Source organism: Chiloscyllium punctatum, chromosome 35 (assembly GCF_047496795.1).
Source record: "Chiloscyllium punctatum isolate Juve2018m chromosome 35, sChiPun1.3, whole genome shotgun sequence".
Lineage (NCBI taxonomy): Eukaryota > Metazoa > Chordata > Chondrichthyes > Orectolobiformes > Hemiscylliidae > Chiloscyllium > Chiloscyllium punctatum.
Window position 1 is genome coordinate 23,726,410 of NC_092773.1, and position 25,626 is coordinate 23,752,035.

At 55.8% G+C, this 25,626-nt stretch overlaps 1 protein-coding gene across 3 annotated transcripts in view; it reads left to right on the plus strand.

Annotated features, from left to right (window-relative positions):
- The window catches only part of LOC140459795 (beta-adducin-like), a 32,827-nt gene extending 11,359 nt beyond the window's left edge, over nt 1–21,468 (plus strand). The window contains exons 6-15 of one of the 3 annotated variants that reach the window (XM_072554316.1): nt 652–795; nt 937–1,035; nt 5,121–5,297; nt 6,930–7,187; nt 10,401–10,520; nt 13,221–13,310; nt 14,222–14,381; nt 14,717–14,812; nt 15,277–15,325; nt 18,587–18,723. In XM_072554316.1, the coding sequence (XP_072410417.1) occupies nt 652–795; nt 937–1,035; nt 5,121–5,297; nt 6,930–7,187; nt 10,401–10,520; nt 13,221–13,310; nt 14,222–14,381; nt 14,717–14,812; nt 15,277–15,325; nt 18,587 (1,194 nt within the window). In that variant the 3' untranslated portion in view covers nt 18,588–18,723. Of the gene's footprint in view, nt 1–651; nt 796–936; nt 1,036–5,120; nt 5,298–6,929; nt 7,188–10,400; nt 10,521–13,220; nt 13,311–14,221; nt 14,382–14,716; nt 14,813–15,276; nt 15,326–18,586 lie in introns of all 3 variants that reach the window. The other 2 variants (XM_072554317.1, XM_072554315.1) reach the window with 2 other exon arrangements.
- The last annotated feature ends 4,158 nt before the right edge of the window (nt 21,469–25,626 follow it).

Below are 25,626 nucleotides of genomic sequence, written 5' to 3' on the forward strand. Positions count from 1 at the left end.
GTCACAGGCCTCCAGTCTGAAAAGCAACCCTCCACCACCACCCTCTGTCTCCTACCTTCCAGCTAGCTCTGTAACCAAATGGCTCGTTCTCCCTGTATTCCATGCGATCTAACCTTGCTAACCATGACAAACTTGCCGCACGCCTACTATAGTCCATGTATCCCTCTGTACGAGAGCCAAGACAGGCTTTTGGGCCTACCTGAGCCAGGACAGGCTTTCAGGCCTACCTGAGCCAGGGGGTAGATCACGTCCACCGCTCTGCCCTCGTCAATCCTCTTCATGACTTCTTCAGAAAAAAACTCGATTGCGTTTCACGAGGCACGCTTCCGTCGGCCGGTGCGTTCGAAAAGACGTTTTGGCGCCGGCCGGGAAAGGAAGGGGAGGGATTGTGGGCCCGGAGTAGGCAGGGGTTACAGTTCCTTGGCGTAGGTAAATCAAGTCCAACTCTTTCGCTCCCCCCACCGTCTCTCCCCGGGCACCCCCCACCCCCCACCCCCCCGCTGCCTTCCAACCACTCGGCGTGCGTCCTCTCGCGGGGCTTGGGGGCTAACGACCGTGTGGAAGATCGGATCTGCCTCTGGGCTTCCCCCGGGCAATCCCAGTCTTCGAGCGCGCCCACCCACGACGACTCCTTCCCCGGCTTCTCCGCAGGTCTCCGCCATGAAGTGCGGCCTCCTGCCCATCTCCCATGAGGCCTTGCTGGTCGGAGACGTCGCTCACTACGAGTACAGCGGAGCCCTGGACGAAGAGGCAGACAAGATCCAGCTGCAGAAATGCCTAGGCCCCACCGCAAAGGTACAGCGCCCTCTGGGGGAGGGGAGCGGGAGGGGGCGTGGGGGGGGAGCGAAGAGGCTTGCGGCCTACCGCGGGATACCTGAGCCTGCGGCCTAAGTCGCATCATTTCAAATCACCCCCACCTCCCGCCTTGCTTTGAAGGTTCTGCTTTTGAGGAATCATGGTGTGATAGCCCTGGGGGAGACGGTAGAGGAAGCCTTCTACAAGATTTACCACCTCCAGTCGGCCTGCGAGATTCAGGTAAGGCTTTGCTCCAAACGGCCCCACGTTTCCCCCTGACTCCAAATGGCCCCACCACTCCGTCCCACCCCCCCCACCCCCACCCCCACCCCCACCCCCCACCCCGGGGGATGGAGGAGAGACCCCTCTATCGTTCTATTTGGGGTCCTCCTTAATCTCAGGGTGGTGGGAGGGACAGCTGTTTTGTGGCACCTGGCTGTCCTTAGGAAGGCGGAGGTGGGTTTGACGGGATGCCCCACCCCTCCTCAAAGCCGAGAGAGAGAGAGACCCCGCCCCCCCCAAACCGAGAGGGAGACAGAAAGAGAGCACCCACAAAACTGAGAGATAGAGAGAGAGAGACCCCCAAAACCGAGAGGGAGAGAGAGACCCCGCCCCACGCCCCAGAACGAAGAGAGAGAGAAAACCCCAAACCCCAAAAACCGAGGAGAGAACATGAAACCCCTAAAACCAAGAGGGAGAGAGAGACCACCCCCAAAACGAGAGAGAGAGAGGACCCCTCAATACCGAGAGAGACAGAGAGTAAGACCTCCAAAACCGAGGAGGAGAGAGCGCACCCACAAAACCGAGAGGGAGAGAGATAGAGAGAGCGCACCACAAAACCGAGAGAGAGAGAGAGAGAGAGCGCACCCACAAAACGAGAGGGAGAGGAGAGAGAGAGGCTCACCCACAAAACCGAGAGAGAGAGAGCAGAGTAGAGAAGAGCGCACACCACAAAACCGAGAGAGAGAGAGAGAGAGAGCGCACCCACAAAACCGAGAGAGAGAGAGAGAGAGAGAGAGCGCACCCACAAACCGAGAGAGAGAGAGAGCGCACACCCACAAAACAGAGAGAGCACGTGCACCCACTAAACTGAGAGGGAGCGAGAGAGAGAGCGCATCCACAAAACTGAGAGGGAGAGAGAGCGAGCGCACCCACAAAACAAGAGAGAGAGAAGAGAGAGCGAGCGCACCCACAAAACCAAGAGAGAGAGAGAGAGAGAGAGCGCACCCACAAAACCGAGAGAGAGAGCACACCCACAAAACCGAGAGAGAGAGCACACCCACAAAACCGAGAGAGAGCGCGCACCCACAAAACGAGAGGGAGCGAGAGAGAGAGAGAGAGCGCACCCACAAAACCGAGAGGGAGAGAGAGAGAGAGAGAGCGCACCACAAAACCGAGAGGGAGAGAGAGAGAGAGAGGGCGCACCCACAAACCGAGAGAGAGAGAGAGAGAGAGAGAGCGCACCCACAAAACCGAGAGGGAGAGAGAGAGAGAGAGAGCGCACCCACAAAACCGAGAGAGAGAGAGAGAGAGAGAGCGCACCCACAAAACCGAGAGGGAGAGAGAGAGGAGGGCGCACCCACAAAACCGAGAGAGAGAGAGAGAGAGAGAGAGCGCACCCACAAAACCGAGAGGGAGAGAGAGCGAGCGCACCCACAAAACCGAGAGAGAGAGCGCACCCACAAACCGAGAGAGAGAGAGAGAGAGAGAGAGCGCACACCCACAAAACCGAGAGGGAGAGAGAGAGAGCGCATCCACAAACGAGAGGGAGAGAGAGCGAGCGCACCCACAAACGAGAGGGAGAGAGAGCGAGCGCACCCACAAAACCGAGAGAGAGAGAGAGCGCACCCACAAAAACAGAGAGAGCACGTGCACCCACTAAACTGAGAGGGAGCGAGAGAGAGAGAGCTCACCCACAAAACGAGAGAGAGAGAGAGAGAGAGCGCACCCACAAAACCGAGAGAGAGAGCGCACCCACAAAACCGAGAGGGAGCGAGAGAGAGAGAGCGCACCCACAAAACCGAGAGAGAGAGAGAGAGCTCACCCACTAAACTGAGAGGGAGCGAGAGAGAGAGCGCATCCACAAACTGAGAGGGAGAGAGAGCGAGCGCACCCACAAAACAAGAGAGAGAGAGAGAGAGCGCACCCACAAAACCGAGAGAGAGAGCGCACCCACAAAACCGAGAGAGAGAGAGAGAGAGAGAGCGCACCCACAAAACCGAGAGAGAGAGAGAGAACACCCACAAAACCGAGAGAGAGAGAGAGAGAGAGAGCACACCCACAAACCGAGAGGGGAGAGAGAGAGAGGGCGCACCCACAAAACCGAGAGAGAGAGAGAGAGAGAGCGCACCCACAAAAACAAGAGAGAGAGAGAGAGAGCGCACCACAAAACCGAGAGAGAGAGCGCACCCACAAAACCGAGAGAGAGAGAGAGAGAGAGAGCGCACCCACAAAACCGAGAGAGAGAGAGAGAGAACACCCACAAAACCGAGAGAGAGAGAGAGAGAGAGAGCACACCCACAAAACCGAGAGGGAGAGAGAGAGAGGGCGCACACCACAAAACCGAGAGAGAGAGAGAGAGAGAGCGCACCCACAAAACCGAGAGGGAGAGAGAGAGAGAGCGCACCCCACAAAACCGAGAGAGAGAGAGAGAGAGAGAGCGCACCCACAAAACCGAGAGAGAGAGAGAGAGAGCGCACCCACAAAACCGAGAGGGAGCGAGAGAGAGAGAGCTCACCCACAAAACCGAGAGAGAGAGAGAGAGAACACCCACAAAACCGAGAGGGAGAGAGAGAGAGAGAGCACACCCACAAAACCGAGAGGGAGAGAGAGAGAGAGAGCACACCCACAAAACCGAGAGGAGAGAGAGCGAGCGAGGCACCCACAAAACCGAGAGAGAGAGAGAGAGAGAGAGAGAGCGCACCCACAAAACCGAGAGAGAGAGCGCACCCACAAAACCGAGAGGGAGCGAGAGAGAGAGAGCGCACCCACAAAACCGAGAGGGAGATGAGAGCGAGCGCACCCACAAAACCGAGAGAGAGAGAGAGAGAACACCCACAAAAACCGAGAGAGAGAGGAGAGAGAGAGCGCACCCACAAAACCGAGAGGGAGAGAGAGAGAGAACACCCACAAAACCAAGAGAGAGAGCGAGAGCGCGCACCCACAAACCGAGAGAGAAAGAGAGAGAGAGCGCACCCACAAACCGAGAGAGAGAGAGAGAGAGAGCGCACCCACAAAACCGAGAGAGAGAGAGCGCACCCACAAAACCGAGAGAGAGAGAGAGCGCACCCACAAAACCGAGAGAGAGAGAGCGCACCCACAAACCGAGAGAGAGAGAGAGAGAGAGCGCACCCACAAAACCGAGAGAGAGAGAGCGCACCCACAAAACCGAGAGAGAAAGAGAGAGAGAGCGCACCCACAAACCGAGAGAGAGAGAGAGAGAGAGCGCACCCACAAAACCGAGAGAGAGAGAGCGCACCCACAAAACCGAGAGAGAGAGAGAGAGAGAGCGCACCCACAAAACCGAGAGAGAGAGAGCGCACCCACAAACCGAGAGAGAGAGAGAGAGAGAGCGCACCCACAAAACCGAGAGAGAGAGAGCGCACCCACAAAACCGAGAGGGAGCGAGAGAGAGAGAGCGCACCCACAAACCGAGAGAGAGAGAGAGAGCACACCCACAAAACCGAGAGAGAGAGAGAGCGCACCCACAAAACCGAGAGGGAGAGAGAGAGACCCCCCCAGAACCAAGAGGGAGAGACCCGTAAAACCGAGAGGAGAGGGAGAGAGAGAGAGAGAGAGACCCCCTAAAATCAAGAGAGAGAGAGAGAGAGAGAGAGAAACCCCAAAAGCGCAGAAAACTGAGAAGGAGAGATCACTCCCAAAGGCATGAGAAAGAGAAACCCCAAAAACAGAGAGAGAGAGAGAGAGAGAGAGACCCCCCAAAACCAAGAGAGAGAGAGGCCCCAATATCGAGAGAGTGTGAGCAAGACCCCCAAAACCAGAAGGGAGAGAGAGGAACTTCCCAAAACCGGGAGAGGGAGAAATACCCCACAAAACCGAGAGAGAGAGAGAGAGACAGCTCCAACTGGAGAATTCAAGATGGTGGCACAATTGGATTGTCAAGGAGACTCTCTGGGCTCTCCCCGGTTATTAGCAGTGGGGTTTTCCTGGGGTTAGTTTTTCCTTCCCTTCCTCCCCAGTTCACTTCCCCCACTGCCAATCATTGAGTCAGTGCCCTCAGCTCTAACGATGCCCCTTACCTGTGTTGGCACAATGCCAACTAACTCCAGTGGCACCCCAGCTCAGCCCAGCTCTCTGCTTTGCAGGTTACGTGCCTGTCCAGCGCCGGGGGAGTGGAGAATGTGACCCTCCTGGACCGGGAGCGATACCGGCCCCTGGAGGCGGGTGCGCTGGCGTGGGCGGGCACCACCTTTGGCCCCCCGCAGAGGAGCCGGCTCGGGCACAACGAGTTCGAGGCCCTGATGCGGACGTTGGACAACCTGGTGAGCGGGTCCGGCCGGGACGTGTGGTGTGGGGCGTGATGCCAGGGTGGCGTCAGGACTGGGTGGCAAGACTCCCACGTAACTCAGCAGGGGAGCGGCGATTTGCGTGGTGCTGGGAGTGCAGGTTGGCAGGCGGTCGGGGTAATGGGCACCGGCTGTGCACTCGGTATTGGGATGGCGGGGTGGTTAGCACTGACTAGTCCCAATTGGCACGATGCTGGCACTGGCTGGTCCCAATTGGTGGGTTGTTGGCACTGGCTGGTCCCAATTGGTGAGATGTTGGCACTGACTGGTCCCAATTGGCGAGTTGTTGGCACTGGCTGGTCCCAATTGGTGAGATGTTGGCACTGGCTGGTCCCAATTGGTGAGATGTTGGCACTGACTGGTCCCAATTGGCGAGTTGTTGGCACTGGCTGGTCCCAATTGGTGAGATGTTGGCACTGGCTGGTCCCAATTGGCGAGTTGTTGGCACTGGCTGGTCCAAATTGGCGTAGCGGTTGGCATTGACTGGTCTGAAATGGAGGGGATGCCCGGTGGGAGGGAGGTGAGAGGCAGGCACTGCTCTCTGGGAGGACCTTCAGAGATCTGAGATGCCGAAGGGACTCTGGGTACGGGGGATGGTGAGGTGGGGGGGGGGGGGGGGGGTCCTGGTTCAGGGTTCTCTTTGGGTTAAGACACCGCTCAGTTGGCACCAGGATGTCATCTCCAGAGTGCCGGAATGTTAGGGGATGCAGACCGCGGAGGCTCGGGATGAAACCCCCCCCCCCCCCCCCCCCCCCCCCCACCACTGCAACATTCCGAGCGGTTTCGAACCTCATGCCTCAGGGAGAACTTTCCAGGCTAGGGCATCCAGAGGAGGTTGGCAAGAGCGATCCTGGTTTGGGAGTGGGAGAGGGTGCTCTGGAGACAGGGTGGGAGTCAGGTGAAGCAGAGAATGCTGGGAAGGGGTGGAACAGGGATTGAAATTGGCACCCAAGGAGAGTTGGGAGCTAGAGGAGACGCTCTGGAGACACAATGGGGCAGTGAAGGAGAGGATGCTGGGAAGGGGGGAGTTGGCGCCCCAGGAGAGTTGGGGGTGGGAGAGGGCGCTCTGGAGACGGGGTGGGGCAGGTGAAGGAGAGGATGCTGGAAAGGGGGAAAGTGGCGTCCTGGGAGAGTTGGGAGTGGGAGAGGGCGCTCTGGAGAAGGGGTGGGGCAGGTGAAGGAGAGGATGCTGGGACAAGGGAAAGTGGCGTCCTGGGAGAGTTGGGAGTGGGAGAGGGCGCTCTGGAGACAGCGTGGAGCAGGTGAAGGAGAGGATGCTGGGAAGGGTGGAGTTGGCGCCCCAGGAGAGTTGGGAGTGGGAGAGGGCGCTCTGGAGAAGGGGTGGGGCAGGTGAAGGAGAGGATGTTGGGAAGGGTGGAGTTGGCGCCCCAGGAGAGTTGGGATTAGGAGGGGGTGCTCTGGAGACGGAGTGGGGCAGGTGAAGGAGAGGATGCTGGGAAGGGGGAAAGTGGCGTCCTGGGAGAGTTGGGAGTGGGAGAGGGCGCTCTGGAGACAGCGTGGAGCAGGTGAAGCAGAGGATGCTGGGAAGGGTGGAGTTGGCGCCCCGGGAGAGTTGGCAGTGAGCCCTGTCGCCCCTTTCCCGGACAGGGCTACCGGACGGGCTACGCCTACCGGCACCCGGTGCTCCGGGAGCGGGCCCGGCACAAGAGCGAGGTGCAGATCCCGGCCACCGTGACGGCGTTCGTCTTCGACGAGGAGGCCTACTGCCCGGCGTCGGCGCCGCCCCATGCCCAGAGGAGGCAGCACCGCGAGAAGACGCGTTGGCTCAACACGCCCAATCTCTACCTGAGGTCTGCCAGCGACGAGCTGCAGGGAGAGCCCAGACGGGAGCGGGCCCGCACCACGGTAAGGAGGCTTACCCGATCTTCCCCCCCCCACCGCCCCCAAAACCACACCCCTTCCCCCCCCGCCACATGACCCAAGGACAGGCCCCTTCTGGCCTAGCTGAACAAAATGGCCACCCATGCGAATGAACAAAATGGCCGCTAACCCCCCACCGTTTCCCTGCACTTGGCCCCATACCCTTTAAAGCCTTTGCTATCCATGTATTTGTCCTTTTAAATGGTGCTAATGTACCCGCCTCGGCCACTTCCTCTGGCAGCTCATGCCCTATGCGTGCCACCCTCTGTGTCAAAAAGTTGTCCCTCAGATTCCCTTTTATTCTTTCCCCTCTAACCTCTAGTCCTCGATTCCCCAGCCCTGGGGAAAAGACGGAGTGCGTTCACCCTATCCATGCCTTTCACGATCTTATACGCTTTTATGATGAACTCCTCAGTCTCCTCCGCTTGTCCGACCTCTCCCGATAACTCAGACCCTTTGGGTCATGCCAACATCCTTGTAAATCTCTTCCGCACTCTTCCCAGTTTCGTGACATCCTTCCTACAGCAAGGTGACCAAAACTGAACACAATTCTCCAAGTGCGGCCTCACCAACATCCTGTACAATTGCAACATGATTTCCCAACTTCTATCATCAATGCCCTGACTGATGAAGGCCAGAGTCGAAAAGTGTGGTGCTGGAAAAGCGCAGCAAGTCAGGCAGCATCCGAGGAGCAGAAGAGTCAATGTTTCAGACATAAGCCCTTCATCAGCCTTATTCACTGCTCTGTCTACCTGTGACTCCACTTTCAGTGAACAATGCACCTGAACTCCAAGGTCCCTTTGTTCCAATGCACTCCTTAAGGCCCTATCGCTCACTATGAAACTCCTGCCTTGATTTGAATTTCCAAAATGCAAGACCTCCCTTGCCTTTAACACAATTTCTCAGCCCACTTCCCCAGCTTCCTGCTACAATTTCTGCTAACCTTCCTCATTGTCCATGATACCACCTATCGTAGTGTCATCTGTAAACTTAGTAATCATACATTCTCATAGTCGATGATACAGATGACAAGCAGCAATGGGCCCAGCAGCAAATCCTGAGGCACTCCCACTAGTCACAGGCCTCTCGTCCAACAAGCATCCTTCCACGAGTACCCTCTGCTTCCTACCATCGAGCCAACTGTGTCTCCAATTTTCCAGCTCCCCCCCTGGAGTCCGTGCGATCTAACCTTCCAGAGCGGCCTACCATATGGAACCTTATCAAAGGCCTTACCGAGTTCCGTCTAGACCAGGTCTACTGGTCGCCCTTCATCACCCTTCCTGGTCACTTTATCAAAGAACTCTAACAAACTTGTGAAGCGTGATCTCCCACCTACAAAGCCGCGCTGGCTACTTCTCTATCAAAGCTGAAAATGTGGGGCTGGAAAAGCGCAGCAGGTCAGGCAGCATCCGAGGAGCAGGAGAATCGACGTTTCGGGCATCAGCCCTTCTTCAGGAATCCTTGGATGCTGCCTGACCTGCTGCGCTTTTCCAGCAACGGATCACTGGGATCACTGGGGTAAAAGAGATCACTGGGATAACAGGGATCACTGGGATAACGGATCACATTTTTCAGCTCTGATCTCCAGCCTCTGCAGTCCTCACTTACTCCTAATCAAACCCTGTTTTTCCCAAACGCACATCACCTCTCTTCCCAGCTAACTTACCGACCACCGACATCAGGCCAGGTTTTTCTTGAACAACGTTCACTGCCCTTCCGGTCTTCTGGGACCTCACTCGTGGCCAGCGACGATGTACAAATATCGGCCAGGGTTCCCACCATTCCCTCTCTGGCCCCTTGCAGCATGCTCGGATAAGCTGGTCGGGACCAGCAGATTGATCCACCTTCATAAGTTCTCATACATCCACCACCTCCACTGCTCTGATACGGCCTGCCCCCGAGATATGACCCCACTAACTTCCCCAAGTTCCTAAGTCGGCATGTCTTTCTCCACAGTAAACACCGAGGGTGCGTTTCATTGTGCTTTGAGTTGTTATCATCTCAGTTCCACCACTGTGAGAGCCCACTCTCCCAGTGATCCCCGTTACCCCAGTGATCCCCGTTATCCCAGTGATCCCCGTCATCCCAGTGATCCCTGTCGTGACAGCACACTCTCCCAGTGATCCGTTATCCCAGTGATCCCTGTTATCCCAGTGATCCCTGTTGTGACTGTGCACTCTGCCAGTGATCCCCGTTACCCCAGTGATCCCCGTTACCCCAGTGATCCCCGTCATCCCAGTGATCCCTGTCGTGACAGCGCACTCTCCCAGTGATCCGTTATCCCAGTGATCCCTGTTATCCCAGTGATCCCTGTTGTGACTGTGCACTCTGCCAGTGATCCCCGTTACCCCAGTGATCCCCGTTACCCCAGTGATCCCTGTTATCCCAGTGATCCCTGTTGTGACTGTGCACTCTGCCAGTGATCCCTGTTATCCCAGTGATCCCTGTTGTGACTGTGCACTCTGCCAGTGATCCCCGTTACCCCAGTGATCCCTGTTATCCCAGTGATCCCTGTTATCCCAGTGATCCGTTATCCCAGTGATCCCTGTTGTGACTGTGCACTCTGCCAGTGATCCCTGTTATCCCAGTGATCCCTGTTGTGACTGTGCACTCTGCCAGTGATCCCCGTTACCCCAGTGATCCCTGTTATCCCAGTGATCCCCGTCATCCCAGTGATCCCTGTCGTGACAGCGCACTCTCCCAGTGATCTGTTTATCCCAGTGATCCCTGTTATCCCAGTGATCCGTTATCCCAGTGATCCCTGTTGTGACTGTGCACTCTGCCAGTGATCCCTGTTATCCCAGTGATCCCTGTTATCCCAGTGATCCCTGTTGTGACAATGCACTCTGCCAGTGATCCCTGTTATCCCAGTCATCTCTGTAATCCTAGCGATCCCTGTTATCCTAGCGATCCCTGTTATCCCAGCATTCCCCGTTATCCCAGTGATCCCGTTATCCTAGTGATCCCCATTATCTCAGCGATCCCCATTATTCCAGTGATCTCTGTCATGCTGGGAGGGCTCGGGCAGCTTGCCTCGCCAGACCACTTTGCCAGTGCCCGTCCTCTGTCAGCCCACCTTGCCCCAGCACCACCCCGGGGCACCATGAGACAGCGGGCAGGGAGGAGGGTGGAAGGGTGGGGTTTGTTCCGGGATCTGGCAGTAACTGACTGGGCGCGCGTGGTTTTGCCCCGGAACAGTGGCTGAAGGCTGACGCAGTCTCGAAATCCGGTGGCGGGACGCCCATCAAGATCGAGACCCCCAACCAGTTTGTGCCGCTGTTTACTGACCCCCGAGAAGTGCTGGCGACCAGGAACAAGGTAGGTGTGGCTTTGGGATTGTCACTCCATTTAAGTCCAGGGGGATTGTCCGGCTCTGGACGAGGGCCAAAATCCACCGGAGTCTCATGAGGCCTTTGGGTGTTGTGTTTTGGAAAAGAAGAGTTGAAACAATATAGGCAGCCTGGCCGGGTGGTAGCCAGTTCTCCCAGAATCAGGATTTCTTACGTTTTTTGTAATGTTTGAAGGTTTTGGGGGATCTTGACAAATTTGGAAGCTATTTTCCCCTCTCTCACTTACTAGGAGGGGGGAATTTCTCAACCTGGGTTGCGTGTGTGGCGAAATGTGTTTTTAAAAAATTTAACGCGGGGTGTTGGAACAGTCGCGTTTTGCGCTAACCGTTTGACCAGTGGGATTGTATCTGGAAAATAAGAAAACGTTAAGGTCTAGATGACTTTCCGAAACTATTTTGGACCGAGTCTGGTCCAAACCTTCCTTGGAAGGCAACGGATGCAGGATTTTGAAATGTGTTTTTGTCGCAAGTCAGAGTCGAGGAGATTTGTTGCTGAGCAAAGGCGAGCAGGGCAGTCGGTTGGAATCGGACCTGATCTTACGAAATGGAAGGGCAGAGTTGTTTACCCTCTGATTTGCCCCTCTCTTCCGGGCTAACTGACTGCACGGGGGGGGTGGGGGGGGAGGGGGAGGGGGTTTACATCAATGTCTTCGCTATCAGGTTGCTACAGACAGCATCCAAACTCCACGTAAAGTAGGGCGTGCGGAAAACGAGGTTGGCTCGAGGCACGAGAGATGCAGGAGAACGTGAAGGAGGCGCAGCCACGCAGCGTGACGAGAACAGACCCTTCGGTCCAACCCATCCATGCCGACCCAGCTATCCTAACCCAATCCAGTCCCGTTTGCCAGCACCCGGCCCATATCCCTCCAAACCCTTCCTATTCAGATACCCATCCAGATGCCTTTTAAATGTTGCAATTGTACCAGCCTCCACCACTTCCTCTGGCAGCTCATTCCATACACGTACCACCCTCTGTGTGAAAAAGTTGCCCCTTAGGTCTCTTTTATATCTTTCCCCCTCTCACCCTAAACCTATGCCCCTCTAGTTCTGGACTCCCCCCACCCCAGGGAAAAGACTTTGTCTATTTACCCTATCCATGCCCCTCATGATTTTATAAACCTCTATAAGGTCACCCCTCAGCCTCCGACACTCCAGGGAAAACAGCCCCAGCCTGTTCAGCCTCTCCCTATAGCTCAAACCCTCCACACCATGGCTCAGTGGTTAGCACTGCTGCCTCACAGTACCAGGGGTCCCAGGTTCGATTCCAGCCTCGGGTGACTGTCTGTGTGGAGTTTGCACACTCCCCCCGTCTCTGTGTGGGTTTCCTCCGGGTGCTCCGGTTTCCTCCCACAGTCCAAAGATGTGTACGTCAGGGTGGGTTGGCCGTGCTAAATTACTCATAGTGTTCAGGGATGTGCAGGTTAGGGTGGGTTGGCCGTGCTAAATTACCCATAGTGCTCAGGGATGTGCAGGTTAGGGTGGGTTGGCCGTGCTAAATTACCCATAATGCTCAGGGATGTGCAGGTTAGGGTGGATTGGCCATGCTAAATTACCCATAGTGTTCAGGGATGTGCAGGTTAGGGTGGATTGGCCATGCTAAATTACCCATAGTGCTCAGGGATGTGCAGGTTAGGGTGGATTGGCCGTGCTAAATTACCCAGCGTGCCCAGGTTAGGTGCATTAGTCAGTGGTGAATATGGGATAATAGGGTAGGGGGGAACGGTTCTGCGTTGGTTACTGTTCAGAGGGTCAGTGTGGAATTGTTGGGCCGAAGGACCTGTTTCCACACTGTCGCGAATTCTATGCAGAGATTCGATGCATTCTCTCCGGACCGGTGTGAGCTTTGTGATTAGATTAGATTCCCTGCCGTGTGGAAACAAGCCCTTCGGCCCAACCGGTCCACACCGACCCTCCGAAGGGTAACCCATCCAGACCCATTTCCCTCTGACTAATGCAGCTTACACTATGGGTAATTTAGCATGGCCAATCCACCCTAACCTGCACATCCCTGAGCACTATGGGTAATTTAGCATGGCCAATATACCCTAACCTGCACATCCCTGAGCATTATGGGTAATTTAGCATGGCCAATACACCCTAACCTGCACATCCCTGAACACTATGGGTAATTTAGCACGGCCAATCCACCCTAACCTGCACAGCCCTGAGCATTATGGGTAATTTAGCATGGCCAATACACCCTAACATACACATCTTTGGACTGTGGGATGAAACCCACACAGACACGGGGAGAATGTGCAAACTCCACACAGACAGTCACCCGAGGCGGGAATTGAACCCAGGTCCCTGGCGCTGTGAGGCAGCTGTGCAAACCACTAAGCCGCCGTGCCACCCCTTTTAAGGTGAGGGGAGAGAGATTGAAAAGAAGTAGATGCGGGAGGCTATTTTGGAGGACACCGAGGGTGCCGAACGAACTGTCGGAGGAAGTTGCTGGATGTGGGCGCAGTTTGGACACTTGGAAAGCCTTCCGGGGAGGCCCCAGGGATGAGGAAGGTCTCTGAAGGGATGGGGATGGGCGCCAAGAGGAGTTTTTTGCGAGGGTTATCCCAAGTGTGTGCGGCTTTGGAGCTGGGATGGAGCTTTCATGAGCTTTAATCAGAACACCGCTCCGTTGTCTTTTCCACACCTCTCTCCCTCTCTCTTCCCAGATCCGGGAGCAGAACCGACAGGATGTGAAGTCAGCCGGGCCGCAGTCACAGGTGCTGGCCGGAGTCATGGCTGGGAGCAGCCGTGAGACGGTGAGATCCGGGGAGTGGGGGAAGAGGAGGGGGAGGGATGAGGGGGGTGACTGGGACCTGTGTGTGTGGGTGGGGTGGTGGGGGGGAGCTGCGTCTCTCCTACACCAGTGAAGGGAGGTGGTGAGGACGCCCAACAGGCCTCCATTCGGAGGAGGGGTGGGGGGGGGGGGGGGGTGGGGGGGGTGCAGCCACACCAGCTCAACGGTTAGCGCCGCCAGGGACCCGGCTTCGATTCCAACCTCGGGCATCGGCTGTGCTAAATTACCCAGAATGCCGGGGGATGCACAGGTTAGGGTGGATAGGCAGTGTTAAATTACCCATAGTGCACAGGGATGTGCAGGTTAGGGTGGTTTGGGCGTGCTAAATTACCCATAATGCTCAGGGATGTGCTGGTTAGCGTGGATTGGCCACGCTAAATTACCCATAGTACTCAGGGGTGTGCAGGTTAGGGTGGATTGGCCATGCTAAATTACCCATAGTGCCCAGGGATGTGCAGGTTAGGGTGGATTAGTCAGGGGGAATTGTAGAGTAATAGGGTCTGGGTGGGTTACTCTTCGGAGAGTCAGTGTGGACTTGTGGGGCTGAAGGGCCTGTTTCCACACTGTAGGCGTTCTGTGATGACAAGAGAGGATTGGGGGACAGGAGCAGGGGTAGACAGGGGGAGAGCGGACCCCGGGGCGTGCGTGTGTGTCTGAGGAAAGATGTTTTGGCGATGGAATGAAGGTGTGCCCAGGGTCTGACGGATAGAGGGAGACAGCCTCAGGTTTTAGGATTACAATCGTGGGGAGTTTAGAAGCATCGTAGGCGTTGGGAGGGGTGGCAGGGAAGGGTGCTTCCTGAGACCGGACGGAAGTGCAGACTGACCCTTCCCTTCTCTTCTCGTTCTCCCCTCCCCCCTCCGCCCCCGGCAGACGGCAAACGGATCCCCGGAGTCCCGGAGCGCCGAGGAAAGGCCGGGAGAGGGAGAGGACGAAGCAGAGACCCCCAACCCCTTCAACGAGCTGACGGATTGGGAGCTGGAGGAGTACCAGAGGGAGGTGAAACGGAAACAGCTAGGCCTGGACGGTCACGGTAACTGCTGTTGGAGCTGCGGGGAATTCCCGTCTGTGGGATCTTGCTGTGTGCAAATCGCACCCACCCCCCCCCTCGCTTTAACCCTTCCCAAACCATGTCCCCAGCCACTTTGAGAGGGGTGTTTGTTGCCGGGTAACGTGGAAGTGTGTGTGTATGTTAAAACAACTACACCAATGCGCGGTGGGTGTTGCTGGGCAACGCAGGAGTGGAAGGCAGCCATCTTGAGAGAGCTAGACCTATGCAGGGTGGGTATTGCCGGGCGAGAAGCGTGGATGGAAAAGAAATAAAACGCTAGAATCTCTTTCTTACTCCACCCCCACCCTCCCGCGTAGGCCCGGATGATGAGAACACGTCGGCCGAGATCTCCCCGCTCCGGAGTCCCCTCCCGTCGCCCGTTGGATCGCCAGCCTCTCCTGGCACGCCTGGAGGTAAGGTGGCATGGGTGGGGGGCATGGTGCCCGCTGGGTTTCACCCCACAGCCCTCCCACAACATCCCCCCCCCACCCCGGTGCACAGGTACCACTGCTTCGTTGTGTGGTGCTGGTCTCTCTCTCTCTCTCTCTCTCTCTGCGCCATCTCAAGTGGGCACATCTGCCCGGCCCGTGACCATCGCCGATCCCGCCCTCTCCAATGGGGTGAGGGCACCGTTTCTCCTCAGCTCAGTCGTATCCTCCGATCGTGAACCCCTCCCCAACCTCGCCTCCCCCAGGTTCTGGATATTTACCCCCCCTCCCTCAACTCTCCCCTCCCTCCCTCCCTCCCCTCCCTCCCATTACGCGGAAACTCTCTTCCTGTTCAGAAATGTTAACGGTGTGCCTGGCATGTCTCCATCTTGGCCCATCTCTCTCTCTCTCTCTCTTTTGTCGTCCCTGCTTCCTGCTCCCATTCCCAGCAGCCCTAGCGCCAAGAGGAGGTCAAGTTGTCGAGTACTTGTCTTTTTAGTAAGTATGACCTCAGGACGCACTCCCCGCCAACGCTCCCTTCCGCCCATGCCTCCCTACCAGCTCCCCACCCCGTCCCCACATCTCTCCTCCTCCGACCCCTCCTCCTACCATCCCCTTTGGACCACCACACCACGCTAAATCCTCCAAGGTGCTGCGTCCCTCCCGTCCTAACAGGCAGGCAGAGTTCCTCACCCTTCATTGGATGGTGTACGGCTCTTATTTCTTGCTTAACACGGTCCCCAACAACAAGAGAGAGAGAATCTAACCTTCGGCCCCTTGACGTTCAATGGCGTTACCATCACTGAATCCCCCCACGATCAACATCATGGGGGTTACCGTCTCCAACGAGAGAGAGAATCTAGCCATCACCCCCTTGACGTTCAATGGCACTACTGTTACTAAATGCCCTCCTGCATTATCTCTGTCCAGGGGTTTACCGATGCCAACAAGAGAGAATCTAACCATCGCCCCCTTGACGTTCAATGGCGTTACCATCACTGAATCCCCCCACGATCAACATCATGGGGGTTACCGTCTCCAACGAGAGAGAGAATCTAGCCATCACCCCCTTGACGTTCAATGGTGTTACCAACATTGAATCCCTCCCCCACACCCCAGTATCAACATCCTGGAGATGATCGTATCCTTCAAGAGAGAGAATCTAACCATCGCCCCCTTGACGTTCAATGGCACTACTGTTACTAAATGCCCTCCTGCATTATCTCTGTCCAGGGGTTTACCGATGCCAACAAGAGAGAATCTAACCATCGCCCCCTTGACGTTCAATGGCGTTACCATCACTGAATCCCCCCACGATCAACATCCTGGGGGTTACCGTCTCCAACAAGAGAGAGAATCTAACCATCGCCCCCTTGGTGTTCAATGACACGGCGCGGTGGCACAGTGGTTAGCACTGCTGCCTCACAGCGCCAGAGACCCGGGTTCAATTCCCGCCTCAGGCAGTGGGGAGTTTGCACATTCTCCCCGTGTCTGCGTGGGTTTCCTCCGGGTGCTCCGGTTTCCTCCCACAATCACAAAGATGTGCAGGTTAGGGTGAATTGGCCATGCTACATTGCCCGTAGTGTTAGGTGCAGGGGTAAATGTAGGGGTATGGGTCTGGGTGGGTTGCGCTTCGGCGGGTCGGTGTGGACTTGTTGGGCCGAAGGGCCTGTTTCCACACTGTAAGTAATCTAATCTAACAAGAGAGAGAATCCAACCATCATCCTCTTGACGTTCAGTCGACTAGATTGGGGAGCAGATACATGGGAACACCACCCCACACCCCGCCCCCACCCCTTGCGAATTCCCCTCCACTCACTGTCCCCAACTTGGGAAATACATCGACCGTTCCTTCAAAATTCTCCGTGATGGCACTGCGTGTGTGGGTGGTGGTGCCAACACCGCACGGATTGAAGATGGCAGCTCACCCCCCCCCCCCCCCCGCACCTTCTTGAGAGGAGACAGGCAGCGACACCCTGCAAGCCAGTGAAAGAGATCTATCAGGGGGCAGGTGAGGAACGTTGGCACTGCCCCATGGTGCCCGCGTCCGCGACCTCAAACCTACTTATCAGAGCTCAAACATCGGCCCTCCTTCACCCCCCCCCCCCCCCAACCCCCCCCCCCCCCCACTCCCAGTTCGATGGCGGTCAGGATGACCAAACATGGAGAGTTGGGGGGAATCCATCTCCCAGACCCGAAAGGCGTGCAACCACCATGTGTGACCAGTAAACGGCCATCCGCCATCTTGGATGTCTCAAAGCTTGGACTCTCCGACCTTTCTCTGGCGGGGGTGGGGAATCTGATTTCCTTCCCCCCCCCCCCCCCCCCCACCCCGGGCCTACACATAACTCCTGACACATAACCCCCCGACTCCCTGTCGTTCTAAAATTAGGGTTACCAGGGCGACAAGAAGCAGGGGCTAGAAACGGGGTTTGGGGCCCTCATCCCAGATTTCAATTCCCGATCCCTCATTTTCCCTGGTCACACCTCTCAGCCCACCCCCCACCCTGCCATTGGATCCCGCCTGTGCCCCCTCCCCCCCCCCCCCCCCCCCACCGCCATGATCTGGTATGCTTTCTCTGGAGTAACATGGGTGTTATTTTTGCTCGTACCCAGCCTCCATCTTGGCTTCCCCTCCCCCGCCCACCATAGTTCCCGCATTGCCTGTGATATCCCGCTGCTCGCTCCCCACACCCACCCCCATCACTTCAGGAGATGACTTCCCTTGGGGTTGGAAGAGGGTGGGGTGGGGTGGGGTGGGGAGGGGAGGTGGGAGGGGCATCGCTCGATCGAAGAGGTTCACGGTCGGTAACCACCTCCGACCCCCAAACTCCGGCGTAGGCCCCAAATCGGCCGAAGATGGAAACGAAAGCGCCATGTTTTCCGCATTGGTTACCCAATGGGGCTTCGGGATTGGGCGATTTTTCTCCAGAGACCCTTCCGCGCAATCCTCCATCTCCACCTGTTCTGTTTGGCTCTCTGGAGACGCTTTCTCCAACCCCCAACCAGAATCGCCCAGCACAGCCCTCCATCTTGGATTGGCGATGCTCATCTTTTCCGTTTCACTCTCTCCGGAGACCCTCCCAGCCCAACCGCCCCCACCACCACCACGCAACCCTCCATCTTGGATTGGCAAGGTCCACCGTGGGTGGCACGGTGGCACTGTGGTTAGCGCTGTTGCCTCACAGCGCCAGAGACCCGGGTTCAATTCCCGCCTCAGGCGACTGACTGTGTGGAGTTTGCACATTCTCCCCGTGTCTGCGTGGGTTTCCTCCGGGTGCTCCGGTTTCCTCCCACAGTCCAAAGATGTGCAGGTCAGGTGAATTGACCATGCTAAATTGTCCGTAGTGTTAGGTAAGGGGTGAATGTAGGGGTATGGGTGGGTGGCGGTTCGGTGTGAACTTGTTGGGCCGAAGGGCCTGTTTCCACCCTGTAATGTAATCTAATGTAATGTAATCTTCTCTATTCCGGTCTCTGGAGATGATTCCTGTCCCCCGCAACCCTCCGACTTGGATTGGTGCATTTAGCTTCTCTGTTTCACTCTCTGGAGATGCCCCATCCCCAAACCTCGCTACCGCGCAATCCTCCATCTTGGATTGGCGATGTTCACCTTTTCTGTTTCGCCCTCCAGAGATGCTACTCCTCCTCCCCCCCCCCCCGCCCTCTCCCCAACCCCCAACCGCCGCGCAAACCTCCATCTTGGATTGGCGACGCTAATTGCTTCTGTTTCGCTCTTTCACCCTCACCCCTCCCCCGAAGAAACGGGGCCTCCCTCCGACGCCAAGGAGGGAGGCGGCGAGTCGGAGGCGCCCGCTGACCGGACGGCGGAGGAGCAGCTCAGCGAAGGCATCAGCGCCATGATGGCTGACGCCCAAGGAGAGGACCCCACGGGCGCCGAGACAGGCACCGGGCCGCCCCTCTCGCCCGACGGCTCGCCCTCCAAGTCCCCCTCCAAGAAGAAGAAGAAATTCCGCACTCCCTCATTCCTGAAGAAGAGCAAAAAGAAGGAAAAAGCCGAGACCTGAGCCCCCCCACCCCCCGCATGCGTGGGCGGGAGGTTTGGTGGGGGGTGGGGGCATATGCACGCAGGGCGGCCATCGAGGAGAGGGGATGGGGAGGGGGGAGCTGGAGAAACGAATGTTCCGGAAAGATGAAGGAAAATTGCTTGGCGGGGCGAGCGGCCATTTTGTTTCCCGTCGATTGGTGTCGCTAATGCTCACCATTCCCGCCCCAACGCCAACGCCCTGGAAGCTTCCCTCTCCCCCCCCCCCACATTCTCCCCTCCACCCCCAAACGCCCCGATCGGTGCCTTAATCTCGGAATCTCAGCTCGAATGAGAGGGAGGTGGGGAAGGCTGGGGGAGGGGGCTCTCGAGATGGAGGTGAGGGGGGCTGCACCTGGTGCTGGGGGAAGAGGTTTGGCCATTCTTGACAGAGGGGGTTGGGGGAGGGAGAGTAAGTGGGGGGGTTTTGAAAGGATGTGGCAGAAGGATGAGGTTTAACCCCTCCCCTCCCCTCTCCCCACCCTCCACCATCCAGACTTATGTGCCAAGATCCCAGAGAGCAATCACCCCACCCCTTCTCGGCCTCCTCTCCCTCTCCATCGGATTTTCCCTCTCTCCCTCTCCCTTCCTGTCTCTCTCCTTCTCTCACTCCTCTCTCCTTCTCTCCCTCCCCTTCCTGTCTCTCTCCTTCTCTCCCCCCTTCTCCCTTCCTGTCTCTCTCCTTCTCTCCGTCCCTCTCTTCTCTCTCTCTCTCTCTCTCCCTTCCTGTCTCTCTCCTTCTCTCCATCCATCTCTCTCCTCTCTCCCTCTCCCTTCCTGTCTCTCCTTCTTCTCCCTCCTGTCTCTCTCCTTCTCTCCCTCCTCTCTCCCTCTCCCTCCTGTCTCTCTCCTTCTCTCCCTCCCCCTCCTCTCTCCCTTCCTGTCTCTCTCCTTCTCTCCCTCCCCCTCCTCTCTCCCACTCCCTCCCTGTCTCTCTCCTTCTCTCCTCTCCATCCCTCCTCTCTCCCTCTCCCTTCCTGTCTCTCTCCTTCTCTCCATCCATCCCTCTCCTCTCTCCCTCTCCCTTCCTGTCTCTCCTTCTCTCCCCCTTCTCCCTTCCTGTCTCTCTCCTTCTCTCCCTCCCTCTCCTCTCTACCTCTCCCTTCCTGTCTCTCTCCTTCTCTCCCTCCCTCTCTTCTCTCTCTCTCCCTTCCTGTTTCTCTCCTTCTCCCTTCCTGTCTCTCTCCTTCTCTCCCTCCCTCTCCTCTCTACCTCTCCCTTCCTGTCTCTCTCCTTCTCTCCCTCCCTCTCTTCTCTCTCTCTCCCTTCCTGTTTCTCTCCTTCTCTCCCTCCCTCTCTTCTCTCCCTCTCCCTTTCTGTCTCTCTCCTCTCTCTCCTCCTCCTTCCTGTCTCTGTCCTTCTCTCCCTCCTCTCCCTCGCCTCTCTCTCTCTCTCCCCCTCCTCCCGCCCTCTCTCTTCCTGTCTCTCTCCCCCTGCCCTCCCCTCTCCTTCCCTCCCACTCCCCGCCTCTTGTTCCCCTCCCCTCTCCACCCCCCCCCCTTCTTCTCCTCCTCCCCCAACTCCCTCTCCTGTCTCAGCTCCCAAACGCCCGTTTCCCATCTCATCCCCAGGGAGAAATCGGGGGCGGTTGACACCATACAGACGGTCGGATGAGAACGAGAGACCGTGGACAGACTGGTTGCTGGGGAGCGGGAAAAAGCAGAGCTGGGTTGGGGGGGGGGGAGAAAGAGTTCCAGACACCCAGTGAACAGAACGTTCTGAGGGTGGGATGTGTACATTAAGAGTTATCTGCAGGAGAGACGGCGGGTAAAGAGCAGGGAGGGTGGTGCCAAACCTGCTGAGTTTCTCCAACATTTTTTCCACGTTTGGCCCCTCTCTGGCTGAGAGCGGCACTAGGGGGAGCCATTTGAGAGAGGGAGAGGGAGAGACAGACAGAAGAGAGGGAGGGAGGGGGTGGCATTGGGAAGGCTGTGGGGTGCAGGGAGATTGGTGAGGGGGAAGAGGAAGGGATTTGAGTACCATGGAAGGGGGTGCGGGTGCAGGGAAAATCTAGGCGGGGTTGAGGGGGACTTAAGAAATGGGAAGCCAATGTTTCCAGTGCGCCTTCCCTTCCCCTCTCCCTTCCCTTCCCCTCCCCTCTCCCTTCCCCTCCCCTCCCTCTCCCTTCCCCTCTCCTCCCCTCCCCCTTCCCTCCCCTCCCATTTCCCTTCCCCAACTTGCCAGTCAGAAATCACCTCACCCAGTGCTGCTAGGGTTGGGGGAGGGGAGGGAGAAAATGGCGCCACCCCCCCACCCCTTGAAGAAGCCGGGGGGTGGGTCGTTTGGGCCACTCGGAGCAGGTGCTCTCCGGCTCGCGCCAACCCCGGCGTTGGCCAAGGCTGCCTACCGCAGCAAGGGAGCACGCCCGCTCAACATTGGCGATGTCGCTCTCCCTTCGGTGTAGCGTAGACCCTCCCCCCGCCACTGCCCTATCCCGGCTCTGTGCGCGACCGCCACCCCCCCCACCCCCAGCGCATTGTCCCGCTGTCCGAACGCTTGTGTTTCCCAAGAGCCTCTGTACCTTGTGAGCGTTTTGTTGACTGACAATCCAAGCCAGGAGCTGTCACGCCTCCTACATTAACGTACATGGTGTCCTCTCTCTCTCTCTCTCTCTATTATTTACGCACATGCACGCACAAGCGCACCATCAAATGCAGAAAGGAACGCGAAGTGTGCGAATGTTCTGGCGTTCCCTCGTGGACAGAGCTAGCCAGGGGAGCTGGGGAGGAGGAGGAGGAGGAGGAGTGGTGGGGTAGTGGAGGGGAAAGAGAACTTGTGGGAAACTTGACCTCGAAACTCTCTTCATCAGCTCCAGGACGAGTCTGCAGAGACCAATGGGACAGAAGGATCTGAGGGGTGGGGGAGGGGGGGGGAGTGCGTCGGAGTGGGGTTTCGCGAAAAAAAACCGCATTAGGCCGAAATACCACGGTGGAATTCAGGAGGGCCATGTATCCAGGCAGAGTCACTCGGCTGATTTCTCCCCCCGGGGGCACTGTGGCGAGGAGGGGGGGGGTTGGACTGATGCGCCAGAGGTGACCTCATTGGCGATTCTCAGAGGCGGAGTTGGTGGTGGTGGGGGAGGGGAGAGATGTGGGCGAGGGCGTCTCTCCCTGAGCCTTGCAACAGAGGGCATCAACTCAGAGCGAGGGGTGGCCCATCGGAGGAACGCCGTCTCTCCGAGGGGGGGGTGAGATGGTGGAGTTCTACCCCGCAACGGGGCTCTCTGTGAACGGGATGGGCTCAGTAGGCCGGAGGCTGCAATCAATGTTTTGATCCAGAAGGGGGAAACCCGCACATCTCCGTTCGATTTTCCTTCCAGCTCCCCCCGCCTCCCACCTCGTGGTTGACATGTCTCCCCGGGGAAATTCTCTCCCCGCCATTCATAATGTTGTAAATTTCTGTCAGATCACGTCCCCACTAAGCCTCCGAATTTCGAGAGAAAACCCGTCGTGGTTGGCCATCCGAACCAGGTGACATCCTGGTCAATCATTTCCCTCCTGGCTCCAAAGCCTCCACGTCCTCGGAGGCGTGCAGCAAGGAAACAGACCCTTCGGCCCAACTCGTCCATGCCAACCAGATATCCCAATCCAATATAGTCCCATTTGCCACCCCTTGGCCCATATCCCTCCAAACCTTTCCTAACTCATGTACCCATCCAGATGCCTTTTCAATGCTGTCATTGTACCAGCCTCCACCACTTCCTCTGGCAGCTCATTCCATACACGTACCACCCTCTGCGTGAAAAGGTTGCCCCTTAGGTCCCTTTTATATCTTCCCTCCCCCTGCCACCTCACCCTAACCCTCTAGTTCTGGACTCCCCCACCCCAGGGGAAAAGACCTTGCCTGTTTACCCTATCCATGCCCCCTCATGATTTTATAAACCTCGATAAGGTCAGCCTCCGATGCTCCAGGGAAGTTTAACATCTTTCCGATAGGAAGGAGACCAGAACTGCACGCCATATTCCAACAGTGGCCTAACAATGTCCTGTCCAGCCGCAACATGACCTCCCAACTCCTGTACTCAATACTCTGACCAATAAAGGAAAGCATACCAAACACCTTCTTCACTATCCTATCTACCTGTGACTCCACTTTCAAGGAGCTATGAACCTGCACTCTAAGGTCTCTTTGTTCAGCAACACTCCCTAGGACCTTACCATTAAGTGTATAAGTCCTGCTAAGATTTGCTTTCCCCAAATGCACCACCTTGCGTTTATCTAAATTAAACTCCATCCGCCACTTCTCAGCCCATTGGCCCATCTGGTCCAGATCCTGTTGTAATCTGAGGTCACCCTCTTCGCTGTCCACGACACCTCCAATGTTGGTGTCTTCTACAAACTTATTAACTGTACCTCCTATGTTCACATCCAAATCATTTGTTCTGGAACAGTTCCTGATAATGGAACATTCTGGTGGATCAAGCGGCCGTTCATAGACAAAAAAAAACGCGATCAGATAGATACGGCAAGAAACACTCTCACAAAAGTGCGCTCGCATCCAAATCATTTATGTAAATGATGGAAAGTAGAGGACCCAGCACCGAACCTTGTGGCACTCCACTGGTCACAGGCCTCCAGTCTGAAAAACAACCCTCCACCACCACCCTCTGTCTTCTACCTTTGAGCCAGTTCTGTATCCAAATGGCTAGTTCTCCCTGTATTCCATGAGATCTAACCTTGCTAACCAGTCTCCCATGGGGAACCTTGTCGAATGCCTTATTGAAGTCCATATAGATCATATCTACTGCTCTACCCTCATCAATCCTCTTTGTTACTTCTTCAAAAAACTCAATCAAGTTTGTGAGACATGATTTCCCACGCACAAAGCCATGTTGACTATCCCGAATCAGTCCTTGTCTTTCCAAATACATGTACATTCTGTCCCTCAGGATTCCCTCCAACAACTTGCCCACCAGCAAGGTCAGGCTCACTGGACTATAGTTCCCTGGCTTGTCCTTACCGCCCTTCTTAAACAGTAGCACCACGTTTGCCAACCTCCAGTCTTCCGGCACCTCACCTGTGACTATTGATGATACAAATATCTCAGCAAGAGGCCCAGCAATCACTTCTCTGGCTTCCCACCGAGTTCTCGGCTAAACCTCATTTATCCACCTTTACCCGTTTCAAGACACCCAGCACTTCCTCCTCTGTAATCTGGACATTTTGCAAAATGCCACCATCTATTTCCCTACAGTCTATATCTTCCATATCCTTTTCCACAGTAAATACTGATGTAAAATATTCATTTAGTGTCTCCCCCATTTTCTGCTGCTCCACACAAAGGCCGCCTTGCTGATCTTTGAGGGGCCCTATTCTCTCCCTAGTTACCCTTTTGTCCTTAATATATTTGTAAAAACCCTTTGGATTCTCCTTAATTCTATTTGCCAAAGCTATCTCATGTCCCCGTTTTGCCCTCCCGATTTCCCTCTTAAGTGTACTCCTACTTCCTTTATACTCTTCTAAGGATTCACTCGATCTATCCTGTCTATACCTGACATATGCTTCCTTCTTTTTCTTAACCAAACCTCAATTTCTTTAGTAATCCAGCATTCCCTATACCTACCAGCCTTCCCTTTCACCCTGACAGGAATATACTTTTTCTGGATTCTTGTTATCTCATTTCTGAAGGCTTCCCATTTTCCAGCCGTCCCTTTATCTGCGAACATCTGCCTCCAATCAGCTTTCGAAAAATCTTGCCTAACACCATCAAAATTGGCCTTTCTCCAATTTAGAACTTCAACTTTTAGATCTGGTCTATCCTTTTCCATCACTATTTTAAATCTAATAGAATTATGGTCGCTGGCCCCAAAGTGCTCCCCCACTGACACCTCAGTCACCTGCCCTGCCTTATTTCCCAAGAGTAGGTCAAGTTTTGCACCTTCTCTTGTAGGTACATCCACATACTGAATCAGAAATTGTCTTGTACACACTTAAGAAATTCCTCTCCATCTAAACCCTTAACACTATGGCAGTCCCAGTCGATGTTTGGGAAGTTAAAATCCCCTACCATAACTACCCTATTATTCCTACAGATAGCTGAGATCTCCTTACAAGTTTGTTTCTCAATTTCCCTCTGACTATTGGGAGGTCTATAATACAATCCCAATAAGGTGATCATCCCTTTCTTATTTCTCAGTTCCACCCAAATAACTTCCCTGGATCTATTTCCGGGAATATCCTCCCTCAGCACAGCTGTAACACTATCCCTTATGAAAAATACCACTCCCCCTCCTCTCTTGCCTCCCTTTCTATCCTTCCTGTAGCATTTGTATCCTGGAACATTAAGCGGCCAGTCCTGCCCCTCCCTGAGCCATGTTTCTGTAATTGCTATGATATCCCAGTCCCATGTTCCTAACCATGCCCTGAGTTCATCTGCCTTCCCTGTTAGGCCCCTTGCATTGAGATAAATGCAGTTTAATTTATTTATAGAATCTAATCACCGTCCCCTTGACGTTCAATGGTGTTACCATCACTGAATCCCCCCCAATATCAACATCCTGGGGGGTACCATCTCCAACAAGAGAGAGTCTAACCATCGCCCCCTTGACGTTCAATGGCGTTACCATCACTGAATCCCCCAATATCAACATCCTGGGGGTAACCATCTCCAACAAGAGAGAATCTAACCACAGTCCCCTCGATGTTCAATGGTGTTACCATCACTGAATCCCCCACCCACCTTGTCCCTGCCTGCCCTGACTGTTTGACTCACTTCTGTTCTCAGCTGTACCCATCTCAGATTGATCTCTTTCCTCACT